General features: G+C 41.2%; 1 protein-coding gene across 1 annotated transcript in view; it reads right to left on the bottom strand.

Moving 5' to 3' along the window:
- The window catches only part of acbd6 (acyl-CoA binding domain containing 6), a 185,284-nt gene that overhangs the window by 120,416 nt on the left and 47,787 nt on the right, over nucleotides 1–17,081 (bottom strand). Inside the window, exon 4 of the mRNA XM_052011785.1 lies at nucleotides 16,475–16,554. Within this exon, the coding sequence (XP_051867745.1) occupies nucleotides 16,475–16,554 (80 nt within the window). The remainder of the gene's footprint in view (nucleotides 1–16,474; nucleotides 16,555–17,081) is intronic.

The raw sequence follows: 17,081 nt of genomic DNA, 5'->3' as shown, positions 1-17,081 counted from the left end.
AGCCACAGACTGTTCCACGGATGGGGCAGGAGATGGATAGTTTGTGAAGTGGTACACTCCTTTTACTAATAACACAGGGCTTCCACATGCACCCAACTCAAGATACAAGCTCTCAGTGCCATGCAGAATGTTCCTTCTTCACTCTGGGAAATCATAGGCTGGAGATTCCCAGGAGACCGGTGGAGATGTTGCATTTTGTTTTCAAGGAAGCTTTGAGCACATCCTCAAATCTTTTTCTCTGTCCATCTGGTAATCTCCTCCTACAAAACAGCTCGAAATACAGTCCGTTTCAGGAGTCTGGTATCAGGATCAGAGAAATTACTTCCTTTTGTTCAGCAAATGCAGAGAAATAGGATATAATCTTTAAAATTACAGTTTAGCCATTGAGCTGTAAAATCATGAAGTTCTCGTTCTCATTTAAAATGTAGCTGAAATTCTAAAAAAATTCTTCTTCCAAAAGGGCTGCAGATGTTGGATCAACTAAAATCTTCAAGACCAAGGTTGGCAAATCCTTGCTGCCTGAAGCTACGAAGATAGATGTCAGCAACAATCAAAATGCTGCTCGACTTCCTCCATCTCATTCCAGTGCATCCTTCAGGTGCATGCTCTTGGGGCTAAATAACCCGTTGCTGTTACAATGAGCTATATATATAGTGGCATGCAAAAGTTTGGGCACCCCTGGTCAAAATTTCTGTTACTGTGAATAGTTAAGTGAGTAGAAGATGAACTGATCTCCAAAAGTCATAAAGTTAAAGACGAAACATTCTTTTCAACATTTTAAGTGTATTATTTTTGTTTTGTACAATTTTAGAGTGAAAAAGGAAAGGAGCACCATGCAAAAGTTTGGCCACCCCAAGAGATTTGAGCTGTCAGATAACTTTTACCAAGGCTTCAGACCTTCATTAGCTTGTTAGGGCTATGGCTTGTTCACAGTCATCGTTAGGAAAGGCCAAGTGATGCAAATTTCAAAGCTTTATAAATACCCTGACTCCTCAAACCTTGTCCCAACAATCAGCAGCCATGGACTCCTCTAAGCAGCTGCCTAGCACTCTGAAAATTAAAATAAATGATTCCCACAAAGCAGGAGAAGGCTATAAGAAGATAGCAAAGCATTTTCAGGTAGCCGTTCCCCCAGTTCATAATGTAATTAAGAAATGGCAGTTAACCGGAACAGCGGAGGTCAAATTGAGGTCTGGAAGACCAAGAAAACTTTCCGAGAGAACTGCTTGTAGGATTGCTAGAAAGGCAAATCAAAACCCCCGTTTGACTGCAAAAGACCTTCAAGAAGATTTAGCAGACTCTGGAGTGGTGGTGCACTGTTCTACTGTGCAACGACACCTGCACAAATATGACCTTCATGGAAGAGTCATTAGAAGAAAACCTTTCCTGCATCCTCACCACAAAATTCAGCGTCAGAAGTTTGCAAAGGAACGTCTAAACAAGCCTGCTGCATTTTGGAAACAAGTCCTGTGGACTGATGAAGTTAAAATAGAACTTTTAGGCTGCAATGAGCAAAGGTGTGTTTGAAGAAAAAAGGGTGCAGAATTTCACGAAAAGAACACCTCTCCAACTGTTAAGCATGGGGGTGGATCGATCATGCTTTGGGCTTGTGTTGCAGCCAGTAGCACGGGGAACATTTCACTGGTAGAGGGAAGAATGAATTCAATTAAATACCAGCAAATTCTGGAAGCAAACATCACACCATCTGTAAGAAAAGCTGAAAATGAAAAGACGATGGCTTCTACAACAAGATAACGATCTTAAACACACCTCAAAATCCACAATGGACTACCTCAAGAGGCACAAGCTGAAGGTTTTGCCATGGCCCTCATAATCCCCCAACCTAAATATCATCGAAAATCTGTGGATGGACCTCAAAAGAGTAGCGCATGCAAGACGGCCCAAACATCATTTAGATTAAGATTTGATTTGAATCTATAACTTCAGCCTGACAACAATGTAGTGCAATGTCCTAGGACATTGTGGGAAAGCTAGGGAAGAAATTGCAGGGGATCTGGCAGAGATATTTGCATCTTCTTTAGCCACAGGTGGGGTACTAGAAGAATGGAGGATCACTACTGTTGTGCTTTTATTTCAAAAGGGCTGCAAGGGCAAGCCAGGGAACTTTTGGCTGGTGAGCCTTACATCATGGTGGGAAAGTTACTGGAGGGGATTCTGAGGGACAGGATCTACCAGCATTTGGAAAGGCAAGGATTGATAAGGGATAGTCATCATGGATTTGTGCATGGAAAATCATAACTTATAACTTTGATCAAGTTTTTTGAGGAAATAATGAAGAAGACTGATGAGGGTAAGGCAGTGAACATTGTCTTTAGCAAGGTCTTTCACAAGGTAGGCTGGTCTGGAAGGTTAGATCACATGGCATAGACAAATGGATACAAAATTGGTTTGTGGAAGGAGGTAGAGGGTGGAAGTGGAGAGTTGTTATTAGATTGGAGACACGTGGCCAGTGGTGCACTGCAGGTATCAGTGGTGTTGTTCATCATCTATATTAACGATTTGGATGACAATGTTGTTAATACGGTTTTGTAAGTTTGATGGTGGTTTGGTGGACAATGAAGGTGGTTATCTGAGATCACAACAGGATCTAGATGAACTGGAGAAGTGGGCTAAGGAATGGCAGATGGAATTTAACTCACTTAAGTGTGAGGTATTGCATTTTGCTAAGTTAAACCAGGACAGGACTTACAGAATGAATGCTAGGGCCCTGAAGAGTGTTGTGGAAGAGAGAGACCTAGGGGTGCAGGTACATATTCCTTCCATTGGCCTGAACAGACAAATTAGGAGCAGGCCACTTGGCCCCTCAAGCCTGTTCCACCATTTAATAAGATTATGACCGAGCTGATTGTAACCTTAACTCTACAGTCCCATCTCCCCCCAGTATCCTTTCGCCTTCTTGTTTATCCATCTACTTGAAAAGTTAACACAGTTTCTCTTTCCATATATGAATACAAGTTGTCGTGGCTAATGAATTTCAGGATAGAAAAAAAATTACAATTGCTGATAATGCAATGTATACTTCAAACACTCAGATAACAAGGCATTCACCCAATTGAAATAAACTCTTAAAGGCCTCTTAAACAAGCTAGATGAATTACCTCAATCCTGCCAAATAGCTGCATGCTATTACTGCAAACAACTATTTCAAGCCAATTCCATATTTTGGTACTCTGCCATGAATTTTAGATTCTTGGATTGTCTTACAATCTGCAAGACTCATCTTCCCAACACTCTTCAAACACAGTAACTCTCTCCCCCCACCCCCCACCCCAACTTCTTATGCCAAGTGCAAAGTGCTCGTGGATATATTGGTTTTCAAAACTGAGAAAATCCAAGTAACCACCTCTTTGACTACCAGGCTCTTCACTTCTAATCTCCACCTATTGACCAATTCACTTTGAATTTCCAGGAGTATTACATCTGCTCCTTGCACTCTCTAAACTCACATAATTGCACTCAAATGTTCCTTCAGTTACTCTCCAGTCAACATGACAATGTCAATAGTTCCCCTTTCACAGATACCAACCACCCTTTCAAAGTGGATTTCCTAACCTGCCCAAATGATGACCGTCAGCTAGCCGCATTCTTTAATTCTACAGTGTCATATCTTTTGCAACCCTATTCTCCTCTCCAATTCTCTGAATGTTCTCTATCATATATCATCCTGCCATTTCCCCCATCTCTTATGCTGCTCCCAACATTCCCACAGTTAGGCCCTAACATCCATCCTCATTAAATCTCACCACCCCCAACCCCAATTCAACTCCTGGCTTAGGAAAAAAGCAATGGGAGCCACATTTTCAAATTGGGAACTCGAATTTAACGAGGGAGGACCATGACCAAAGTAATTGCTGTTTCACTGTTTCCATCTCGTTCTAGCATATCCTTGTTATTTCTAGTGACCAGCCTTGGTGACACCATTCACTGATGCAACATAAGTTTCGAATGGGCATGCTCATGTTACTCAACAACAGCTCTCTCCAACTCATCTCAGTCTCATTCCTGCTTCTATGCTGTCAGGCTGAAATTATAGATTCAAATCAAATCTTAATCTAAATGATCATGAAGAAAAGCATCCTTTGCCTTTAGAAGCCTTCACAGGGCTTTCTTCTGTTTACATGAGGGATCAAAAAAGATTTATCATGCAAATATAAGTTGTTTTTGAACAAGTAATAAAAATCGTTGCACACTGCAAACAATTTGTTTCAGAGGGTATATATATACTGTCCATATATATACACACACACACACACACACACACACGAGAAATTGCTTGGAGAGAACATGAGCTTTTTGTTCATCTGCAATTTGGTATGCTCTTATAGCTGCCGCATTTTTCCCTTGGGTGTTGATGCTATATAACAAATATAACAAGTGAAGCGTTAAAATGCAGGGTTTTGCTTCATTACTACACATTAACAAAAGGGACCTCAGGCAAGCTCTTGTAAAAATGAAAATAGCTCAGAGGCTTATGTATCATAACCAGATAACCTCTCCATAAACAGGGAAAAACCAAAATCCCTGTAGGATTGCACCAAATGCTAAACATGAAAGTCTCAGTACCATTTTTTATTGTTATATTTGCTCTTTTTATTGTTTATTATCTGTACCCCTACTTTCAAGGAATTAATGCATTTTAAACCCTTCAGCTTCCTTCCTTGTACTTTTGGTCTTGATATTTTCATTTTCTAAATGCCTCATCTACAGAGAACACAAGAATTTTGCGGTACAGAAATAGGTCTTTTACTTTTACTTCAATTTATGCTGCACCCCCATATCCTTCCACTCTGTTTCAGCTGACCCTTGGCATAACTTTCTATTCTCTTTTCCATTATTTATCTAGCTTCCCCTTAAATACTGCTTTTACCCATCTGTTTGCTCATTCTGACAACTGATCTAAAGCCCTCTGATCTCTTTTGCACTCCACGTCACTATATGTCAAATGCTGGACATTGGAGATATTGAATTTCAATATCTAGCTGTTTTGATCTAGTTAAAACATTCTTTTTGCATAGCTAGTTAAAGTGTATCCATCAGCAAAAGAATTAGAATTCCAACTCTTCAATCTGTAGTATTATAAACTTATCCTTTTGCTTCCAGTCTATCAACAAATGTATCCATTCTGCTACATTTCCTTTTAAAACCACACTCTTCAATTTGTACAGCCAAATTTCACATAAAACATGCATCTTAAATGGATTTCCAGTTACATGTACTACATTTCTTACATCGATTCAATAAATAATTTTTAAAAGAGACACAATTTACCCTCAACAAATTTAATTTGATTGCCCTTATTATCCGTATATTTCTAAATCCTCACTCTTTGTAATATTAAATGATGAGTTAGTTCATGTGATATTAGATGACAGTTGTTAAGTTAATCCTTTTATCCCTCCTTGAACTATCCTTTAGATACATTCTGTACATCTATTGAAGATTAAGGTACTCTGGATTTGTGGCTATGCTACTGGACTAGCAATGATAGTCAAGAATATCTGGAATTAAACAAATCTAAAATGCAAGACATCTTCTCACATATATTGCTGAAATTTATCCACACTGTTCTGGCCACTCCATCATCACCTCTTTTTTTTTCTCTCTCTCTCTCACACACATACACACACACAGAAATTAAATTTATGAACTTCACTGAACTTCTATGTTCAAAGACTTAAGCACATTTACACCAGGTCCCTGTTGTTCTACACACTTTAAAGTTCCAAATATTAGTTTCATAATTGGAATCAGCTTCTGTCAGACTAGTAGTGTCAACAGCTTTTCATATAATATAAATATGAAGGATGTTTGGCCTATTGTGTTCTCATTGACCAAATAAAAGTTATCTTAATTTCCATCCCAAGCTCTTAGTCCACAGCCTTGAGGCTTCTGTACTTCAACTGGTCATCCAGATGCCTTTTAAATGCAATCACTTATCCCATCTTTTTAAACAGTGAATACCAAACCCTACTGCTCTTTGGACCAAGAGAAAATTTAACTCCTGCTAATCCTAATCCTTCCACTAATTGCCTTAAATTCCTGTTCTTCAGTTACCTTCATTCACTTATTTTTGGAACTCTATCTTCCCAAGCACCTGATGTGAATATAATAGTATTTCATTCCAAAAACAGCACGATCAAAAACAAAAGTGATTCATTGATCTGGAGCACTAATGACCTCCTAGAATATGTACATAGAAATCGCTAGATAACATCAGTTCAATTGAGCTGGGCACAGATGGGAACATTGATCATAATGAAGAGCTTTGAGAGATTGGTAATGGCCCACATCAGCGCCAATATCCTGGACAATCTAGACTCCTGTAATTTGCATATAGGTAAAATAAGTTTACGGAAGATGCCATCTCCCTTGCACTACATTCAGCTCTGGATCACCTTGACAAGAATACATACATCAGAATGCTATTCATTTGTGTCACCAAATATTCTAACAAACTTCTACAGATCCACTGTAGAAAGTATCCTGACTGGTTACATCATGGCCTGCTACAGCAATTCCAATGCATTGGAACGCAAGAGGCTGCAGATGCAGCCCAGTCCTTCATAGGCATAGCCCTCCTCACCATCGAAAGCATCTACATGAGGCACTGCCTCAAGAAGTCAGCATCTATCATCAAAGATCCCCACCATCCGGGCCATGCCCTCTTCTCACTGCTACCATCAGGCAGAAGGTACAGAAGCCTGAAGTCTCACACACCACTAGGTTCAGGAACTGCTACTTTCCTACAGCCATCAGGTTCTTGAACTGACCTGCACAACCCTAATCCTCCTCACAACAGAACACTACCATGGACTTGTTTATAATTGTGTTTATTACACTTATGTCGTTTTCTTCACTGTCTTGTATAACTTATGTATAATTTATGTTCTGTGTGTTGTCTTAATCTATGTGCCTGTGATACTGCTGCAAGTTTTTCATCGTACCTGTACCTCACCGTACTTGTGCATATGACAATAAACTTGAATTGACTTGCTTATAGCTCAGCTTCAACACCATAGTAACCTAATAAGCTCATCCCTAAACTCTTGGACCTTGGCCTTGGGGTCCACATCTGACCAAGGTATAGGCTTCAGATAAATGGGTGACCACCAGGTGAAGTAAAGGGAGTAGGCAATCAGTGCAGGGGTCCCCTGTGGCCATTCCCCTCACTAACAGCTATACCACTTTGGATAATGTTGAGGGGGATGATCTTTCAGGGGCTAGCAGCAGCACTGTGATCTCCTCAAAGGCTCAGAGGGAAAGGGTGCAGTCAGACAGGGCAATAGTGATAGGAGACATGATAGTGAAGGGGACAGACAGGAGATTCTGTGGCCGCAGAAGAGACGCCAGGATGGTGTTCTTCCTCCTAGGTGTCAGGGTCAGGGATGTCTCTGAGCAGGTGCAGAACATTCTCGAGGGGGAGGGCGAACAGCTAGCAGTCATTGTACACATTGGTACAAATGATACAGGTAGAACAAGGAATGAGGTCCCGCAGAATAAGTATAGAGAGTTAGGTAAGAAATTAAAATGCAGGACCTTGAGGGTGGGGATCTCCGGATTACTCCTGGTGCCATGTGCTAGTGAGTCCAGGAATAGAAAGACAGGCCAGATGAATGCGTGGCTGAAGAGCTGGTGCAGGGAGCAGGGATTCAGGTTCTTGGATCATTGGGATCTCTTCTGGAGTAGAGGTGACCTGTACAAGAAGGACGGGTTGCACTTGAACTGGAGGGGGACCAATATCCTAGCGGGGAAATTTGCTTTTGCCACCAGGGAGGGTTTAAACTAGATTGGCAGTGGGGTGGGACTCGAGAGAGCAAAGTCAGTGAGAAGACAGGGGTACGTGCAGCAACCAAAGGGTGTAAGCCTAGCAATCAGGATAGCCATGTTTACAGTAAAAGGGCAGATAGGACCATTGCTTTAAATTGCATCTATTTCAATGCAGGTAAGCTTAACAGTTAAGAGCGACGAACTGAGGGTGTGGATTGCCTCTAGGGACTGGGATTATAGAAACGTGGCTGAGAGAAGGGCAGGACTGGCAGCTTAATGTTCCAGGATACTGACGCTTTAGGCGTGACAGAGGAACAGGTAAGAGTGGAGGGGATGTTGCCTTTTTGATAAAGAGGACATAACAACAGTGTTTAGAGAGGATATTTTTGTGGGATCATCTAACGAGGCCATTTGGGTAGAACTTTGAAATAAGAAGGGGATGGTCACCTTGGTAGGGCTGGTCACCTTGGTAGGGCTATATTATAGACCCTCCGGTAGTCAACGGGAACTTGAGGAGCAGATGTGTCAAGAAATTGCACATAGTCGTGAGAACAGTAGGGTAATGCTCGTGGGAGATCTCAATTTAACTCTGGATCCTTAACTGAAGTGGCAGTTGGGGAGCACTTTGGGTCCAGTGACCACAATTCTATTAGTTTTAAAATAGTTATGGAAAAAGATAGAATAGATCCACAGGTTAAAGTCCTGAACTGGAGCAGGGCCAACTTTGAGGGCATTAGGCAGGATCTAGCTGGGGTTGACTGGGTGACTCTATTCAAAAGCAAAAGAAATAGTTGACAAGTGGAAGGCTTTTAAAAGGGTCATATCAAGTTTAGGGAACCCTGGCTGACAAGAGGTATCAATGCTCTGGTCATGAAAAGGAAGGAAGCGTACATCGCGTTTAGGCAGCTGGGTACGAATGAATCACTCAAAGAGTATAATAAGTTTAAGACCAAGCTTAAGAGGGAAATCAGGAGGGCAAAAAGAGGGTACAAGATGGATTTGGAAGGCAGGGTAAAATATAATCCCAAGAGGTTCTTCAGTTATATTAACAGTAAAAGGGTGACTAGGGAGAGACTAAGTCCTCTTAAAGACCATCAGGCTGCCTATGTGTGGAGCCGCAGGACATGGCCAAGATTTTTAGTATCTATTTCTCCTCGGTATTTACTAAGGAGAATATCATGGATGCCACAGAAATGAGGGTAATAAGTAGTGAGGTCTTGATTCATATGCATATTAAGAAGAAGGAGTTATTTGCAGCCTTGAAGCACATCAAGGTGGGTAAATCCCCAGGACTTGACTAAGTGCACCCCTCGACCTTATGGGAGGCCAGGTAAGAAATAATAGAGGCCCCTGTTGAGATATTTGCTAAGTTGTTGGCCACTAGCGAAGTTCCAAAAGACTGGAGGGTGGCTAATGTTGTTCCATTGTTCAAGAAGGCTAGCAAGGACAGGCCAAGGAACTACAGGTTGGTGAGCCTGACTTCAGATATGGGGAAGTTACTGGAGGGAATTCTGAGGGACAAGATCTACCATCACTTGAATAGTTAAGGCCTGATCAGGAATAGTCAGCATGGTTTTGTGTGTGGAAGGTCATGTCTGACGAATCTTTTGGAGTTAATTAAGGATAGATGAAGGTAGGGCAGTGGATGTTGTCTATATGGTCTTTAGAAAGGCCTTTGACAAGGTCCTGCATGGCAGGCTGACCTGGAAGGTTTGGTCGCATGGGATACTGGGGTAGCTAGCAAGGTAAATTCAGAATTAGCTCAATGATAGGAAGCAGAGGGTGATGGTTGAAGGTTAATTCTTCGACTGGAGGCCTGTGACAAGTGGAATGCCCCAGGGGTCAGTGTTTCAATGTCTGTTATTCATTATTTATGTAAATGATTTGGATATGAATGTACATGGCACGATGATACTAAATTAGGGAGTCTTGTTGATAATGAAGCAGGTTATAGTGAATTGCAAAGAGATCTTGATCAGTCAGGGAGATGGGCTGAGGAATGGCAAATGGATTTCACCTTAGATAAGTGTGAGGTGATGCATTTTGGACAGTCAAATCAGGGTAGGATTTATACAGAGAATGGCAGGGCAATGATGAGTGTTGTGAAACAGAGGGACCTGGGAGTACAAGTGCACAGTACGCTGAAAGCCACTGCGCAAGTAGATAGGGTGGTGATGAAGGCGTTTAGCATGCTGGCCTTCATCAGTCAGGGCATCGAGTTTAGGAGTAGGGACATTATGTCACAGTTATACAAATCATCGGCAAGGCCGCACTTGGAGTACTGTGTAGGGTTTTGGTCACCCTGTTATAGGAAAGACATTGTCAAGCTGGAGAGAGTGCAGAAGAGACTTAGGAGGATGCTGCCTGGACTGGAGGGCCTGAGTTATAGGGAGAAGTTGGCCATGGTGGATCTTTATTCCTTGGAGCATAGGATAATGAGGGGTGACCTGAATAGAAGTTCATAAAATCATGAGGGGTATGGACAAGGTGGATGATCACAATCTTTACCCTGGAGTTGGGGAGTCCATAACTAGAGGGCACAGGTACAGGAGGAGAGAGATTTAAAAGACACTTCTTTACACAGAGGGTGATGAGTGCCTGGAATGAGCTGTCACAGGAAGTGAACTTGGTGGGTACAATTGCAACATTTAAGAGGCATTAGGATAGATACATGGAGGGGAGGGGAGGGGCTTGGAGGGTTACAGAACAAAAGCATCTGGGACTAGCAGGAAGGATGCTGTGGTCGGCAGGGACCAGTTGGGCCGAAGTGCCTGTTTCCATGATGTATTACTCTATGACTCTACGCCACTGGCTTCTGGACTTTCTGACCTGCAAACATCAGTCAGTTAGAATTGGTCAAAATATTTAATCCACCCTGACCCTTAACACTGGTGCTCCCTGGGGTTGTGTGCTCAGTCCCCTTCTCTACTCCCTGTATCCCCATGACTGTGTAACCAGATACAGTACCAACTCGATCTTTAAGTTCATTGATGACATGACTGTTATACGCCAGATTAACAACAACGATAAAACAGAATACAGGAAAGAGATTGCGAACCTTGAGTCAGGGTGTCAGAACAACAAACTAACCCTTAATGTCAGCAAAACGAAAGAGTTGTTTGTTGATCTAACGAAGTGGGGGGACAAACACAACCATGTCCTCATCAACATGCTGTAGAGATGGTCGACAGCTTCAAGTTCCTAGGCATCCATATCACCAGCAACCTCTCCTGGTCCCTCCAAACAGATGCGGTGATCAAGAAAGCGCATCAGCGAATTTAGTTTCTTTGGCGTTTAAAAAGATTCAGCATGTCCATGAGGGTTCTCTCAAACTTCTACAGATGCAATATAGGAAGTATCCTGACGGGTTGCATCTCAACCTGGTATGGAAACTGCATTGCTCGGGACAGGCAGAACCTACAGAAAGTAGCACTCACTGCCCAGTCCATCACAGGCTCTTCACCTCCTTCTATTCAATCCATCTTCAAGGTGAGTTGCTTCAGGAAGGCTAATTGTATTGTCAAGGATGTCTGCCACCCTGGTCGTTCTCTTTTCTCTCTTCTACCTTCTGGGAGAAGGTACAGGAGCTTGAAAACCTGGATGAACAGACTCAAGAACAGCTTCTTCCCCATTGTTATCAGACTTCTGAACCAATCACCTCTTTCACATCCCCTTCCCGGTGGTGCTGCCACATTCTCAAACTCTTTACCTCTCTCGGTTATTTCGTTATTGTCATTTCAACATTTCTTTTTTCACTCCTTCATATTGCACTACAAAATTTGCACCATTCTGCTTTTTTGCACTTGTCAGTGTATTTATTGTTGTATGTATACTGTTTATTCTGTGAGCTTCATGCAAGCAAGGAATTTCATTACACCCTGGTGTATATGACAATAAACTAATACAAAAACTAATCTGTATCATTTACCTTCAGTTCAATACAAGTACCCTGCAGAAGTTTCAAGCAGAGAATTATGGGCACAGATATGGGGAACAACAATGTATTGAAAAATTGATTGGAAAGGGAGTTGAGATAGATGTTTCTATGAACACAAGACTTAAGAATCTTTTTGTTTGAGCATGACTATTTTGAAAGAGACGGAACAGAACCTGAATGTAAATCATTTGTAACATAATCATTAACCACAAGTCATGGACTAAGGGCCCTATGGACAACTTGCAACTCCATCAATTCATTATGGGCTGGAAGACAAATAAGCAGTGAACAAGTTCAGCGTGACCAGGGTTCAGGGAGCAAGTGGTAACAGTTTCAGAAAAAGACAGACACAAAGGATTTTGAGAAAGAAGCTTGAGGGAGAATGGAGAGAAAGTTCATAGATTGGAGGTTGCAATCTGCATTAACAAACATTAACTTCAATATTCATTTGAAGTTTTAGTCATACTCCTTTCTGCACCTCTTACTACTTTCTTTGTATTCCCTTGTTGATTTCGATAGTTGCTCAGTTAACTAGATTTGTTTATTCACTTATATTTATGCAAACTTTTTCCTTCATCTTAACACTGTTTTTGTCTTTGTTGCCCACAGTTGCTGAACGGCACACCTGGGGTCTTTTGCTTTTTGGAGTAACATACTTATCTGGTATTGTACCAAATAGCTTTTTAATACATTGCATTATTTACAGATATTCCTCAATTCATAAGTTTTCACAACACCATTGACTCTTTGGGGTACATGTCTTAAATCTCTTTTTCACTGTAATGAATAATGCACCCCTTTGTCTTCAAGAATACACTGCTCCAAAATACTAATAATGCATTGCAGCCAGCCTTTTTGACTTATGATATTTTTTAAAATTAAATTTTTTTAAAAATTTTATTGACAGCGTGGTAACAGGCCCTTCCGGCCCAACGAGTCCACACCACCCATTTTAAACCCAAATTAACCTACCCATACATCTTTGCAATGTGGGAGGAAACCGAAGCACCCGGAGGAAACCCATGCAGACACGGGAGAACGTACAAACTCCTTACAGACAGCAACGGGAATCGAAACCCGATCGCTGGCGCTGTAATAGTGCTAACCGCTACGCTACCATTTTGATTAATATTGTTACAGAACTCATCCCTTGTAAATCTATTAACAGTTCTCTCTAGTTTACTGGGTCAGTTTATTCTCACCCCTTTGAAATATGCCTTGCTTAAAGTTAAAACCCTGGTCTGCAACATTCTTTCAGCCACTCACACCAAACATCAAATTCAATCACATTTCAGTCATTATTTGGAACTATTCCACTACTATTAAGAGATTCAATTTAATTTGGTTTCTTAACTCATCACCAACATCTATCTATCATGCTCCCTTGTTCCAAAATATATTGTTCTAGAAAACTGTCCAAAATATATTCTGGAAATACATTACCTTTACCTTTTTCCTATACAGCCAATCACAGCCAGAGAATTGCCTGGAACCTTCTCCACCAGCTCCCTCATTGTTAGCTCCAGAATCCCTGAAGGATCAATATTACTGGCAACTACACACTGCCCCCCAATGATACATGCAATGCAACAAAGTCAGGTTCCACATGCATGATGGCAAGTCAACTTTACCTCTTCTTCACCTCTCTTGACCTTTCCATTGTCCCTAATCCATCCAACAGTTTGTCTTGCATTGAATACTGGATAAGCAAGAATTGCCTTTGTTCAAAGCACTCATCTTTAGCCCCAGCCACAAACTCCATTTCTCAGCCACTTGCCTCCTTCCCTCTTCCCTGGAAACTCAAGACGCCCAATCAGACCATTCACAACCATGATGCCTCATCTGACCCCTGGATAAGTTTCTAACCATATATTTCCACTTGAGCATCAAGCCCACACACTTCCACTTCTATTACCTTATTCTGCCCCTGCCTCAGCTCTACTGTTCATATCCTAACTGCACCGAACTCTCTGCACCTGAACCTTCAACCACGTATCTGACCATTTCAAAACAAGAGCAAATTATTCCAGACAGTAAAAATCCAACATGAAAACTAAAAAAAACTGGAAGCAATCAGCAAATTGGAGACTATTTCAATACTTTCATTGCCAGATTCATGAACTTGAGTTAATCCAAAACTGGACTGTGCTTATCCGAACTGCACCAAGACCCATTCACCTTTCACCACTGCATTTAAACATTTGCAAAGGTTTTTGGTCTGGCAATGCTTCAATTTTACATTGTTTCCACAGTCCCCTGTAGCTTTGGTCATCCCCATCCCTGTAAGTTCTGCCAAGTTTACAAGCTTACAATATCTCTGTACTACTCCAATTCCCAATTTTAATTTTTCTGCCATTGACAGTCATGCCTTTAGCTGCAAGGCATTAAACTCTGGAATTCCTTCATCAACCTTCTCTGCCTCTTCTTTTTCAGTAGCGCTTCCTCAAAACCAAAATTTCCGTCATCTGTTCTGCTTATGTGGCTCAGGCCCATCCGGAAATGCATTATAATAGTTTTTATATGTACTTTGGTCTGTTGAGTGCTTCCAGGTTTGAGTTTCTATTTCAGATTTTTACCACCAGGAATGTTCTTCTACATGAAAGACATAATTTTTTATTTAATTTTTGGAATAGGCTGTCATGAGCAAAGCCTGTATTTATTGCCCATTCCTAATCGCTCTTGAGAAAATAGTGGTGAGCCACCTTCTTGAACCACTGCCGTTCTTCTGGTGAAATTACTCCAATAGCACTTTTGGGAGGTAGGTCCAAGATTTAGACCCAGCGATCATGCAAGGACCAGCAATTTATTTCCAAGTCTTGATGGTGAACAACTTGGAGAGGAACCTGCAGAAGGTGGTGTTCCCGTGTGCCTGCTGCCCTTGTCCTTTATGTTAGATGTCACAGGTTTTGGAGGTGCTGTCAGAGGAACCAAGGCAATTAACTGCAATGCATTTTGCAGGCATAACACACTGCAGGCATAACACACTGCAACCATTGTGCACCAGTGGTGTGAGAAATGAACATTTAGGATGGTAGATGGGGTATCGATCAAGCTGGATGAGTTGTTCTGGATGGTATCTAGCTTCTTGAGAGTTGTTAGAGCTGCATATATCCAGGCAAGTGAAGAGAATTCTTGATGTGCCTTTTAGAAAGTGGAAAGGCCCTAGGGCAGCATGATGCCCAATCTCTGACCTGCTCTTGTACGATACATGGCTAGATCAGTTATTTCTGGTCAGTGCTGATTCCTGGGATACTGGGGGACTGTTGGGCGATCATGGTGGAAATGAATGTCAAGGGTAGGGTGTTAAGACTCTCTCTTGTTGGAGACAGTCATTGCCTGGCACTTCCGTCCTGCAAATCTCATCAGCCCATGCATGAATGGTGGAAGTATCCTGACTGGTTGCATCATGGTCTGGTACAGCAATTCAAGAGCATAGGAATGTAAGAAGGTGCAGAGAGTAGTGAATTCAGCCCAATACATCATGGGCACCTTCCTCCCCTACTATCAGTAGTATCTACAGGAGGCGCTACCTCAAGAAGGCAACATCCATCATCAAAAATCCCCACCATCCAGGTGGTGCCATCTTCTTGCAGCTACCATTAGACAGGAGGTACAGAAGCCTGAAGTCCCGCACCACCAGGTTCAAGAACAGCTACTTCCCTTCAACCATTTAGTTCTTGAACCAACCGGCACAATTGTGCTGTATTGTTCTATGGTTCTAACCCTAAATCACTACAGTATAGCAACACTATGATCACATTGATCACTTTACACTGAAATTAACTTTGTTTTTTTTTTGTTTTAATTGTGTTCTTTCTTGTGAAAACTGTGTATAATTTATGTTTAATTTATGTTTTTCTTGTGAATGCTGGTCATCTGATGCTACGTGCCTATGATGCTGCTGCAAGTAAGTTTTCCATTGCACCTGTATGCACACGTGTATATGACAATAAACTCGACTTTGACTTCTAAGTCCTGCTGCATGCCGACATGGACTGCTTCATTTACTGAGGAGCTGAGAAAGGTATTGAACTTTCAGCAGCAACAACATGCCCTGCAGCGGGAATTGACAAATTAAAACTCATCAGTGCTTTTTTGTGAACCTCACAATTGACAAACTCAGTCTTTGTTGGGCTTCCTTGTGGAGCTTTAGGTTGACTATGATACTGTTTTAACAAAATCTTGAAGTAATAAAGTACTTTTTGGTGAATAATGGGAGCCAGCTGTCTTTTCAAAATAAGTTCTAGTCTCTTAAGAGTCCACTCACTTTTCCAGCCTCATAAATAAGAATCAAAGCAAAGTTAAAGATTCACAATTTTCAATCATGAAATGCGCATTTATTAAAACATAACTCAGCAAATAAATGCATTAGAGACCTTAAATTTGAAAAATAGCATGAGAACAGAACAGACTGTATTCAACCCAACTATATGACTGTAAATAGATGAATTTCAAGAAGTGAGCACATCCTTAAGCCATGAAATTGATATCCTTGGAGAAACTGCAATTGAACAGGGTACAGTCTATATTGCAGGATGCAATTTGACATATGGAAGTTCAACAGACGAGAATAACATTTCAGCTTGTTCTTAAAAGTAGTCCTGGATTTAAATGAACATTTATCTGTTAAAACTATGATAAAAAAAAACAACTTGTTGCCGTTGACAAGTCTATCAGTTTATGTGGACAACTGGAAATGCAGCCCAGCTAGATAAATGTGTACATACGAAAGCCATTCAGTTAACATACCTGATCATTTCCTCCTGATAAAGGCTGCTGACCACTGGGCCACCAAATAGTACCTTCTGATCAGACTCCTTCACTAAATCCTGAAACACAATCAAATGAAGTCAATATAATTTCAATTCTTGTAATTTAAAAGGCAATGTTAGAATACCTTCACACTTATTACATTGAGCAAACATTCTTGAGAAGGTCACTGACCTAGCCTATTAAAAATGGTCGTGCAACATGTATTTATAAACCCGTCAACCATTTGCTTTGGCCAATTGTAGAAACTTTAACGGTATAGTGATTTAAGTAAAACCTTATCAAAAATAAACAACAGTCCACGAGGAGATTCCAACCTGCTGATCTAAGAAAAAAAGCAGGACATTAAGTTCTAACATAAAAAAAATGCTGCATATCAGCATCTACAATCCTGAAGTGCAATCTGAACAGCTCTCAGTTGTCATCCACCTGATGGGCCAATAGCCTTGTGCTGTGCTGTTACTTTACATCAGTCCATATTTGATCTTATGAAAGACTGAGGATTCTTCAGTGCAAACCATTGTAAGAAATCACCCATTCCTTCACTGCTGTTTCATTTTCTAAACACCCAGTGATTTCAGTACGA

Source organism: Pristis pectinata, chromosome 3, assembly GCF_009764475.1.
Source record: "Pristis pectinata isolate sPriPec2 chromosome 3, sPriPec2.1.pri, whole genome shotgun sequence".
Lineage (NCBI taxonomy): Eukaryota > Metazoa > Chordata > Chondrichthyes > Rhinopristiformes > Pristidae > Pristis > Pristis pectinata.
Note: the sequence above shows the minus strand (reverse complement) of the source record. Positions and strands in the feature narration are given on the sequence as shown.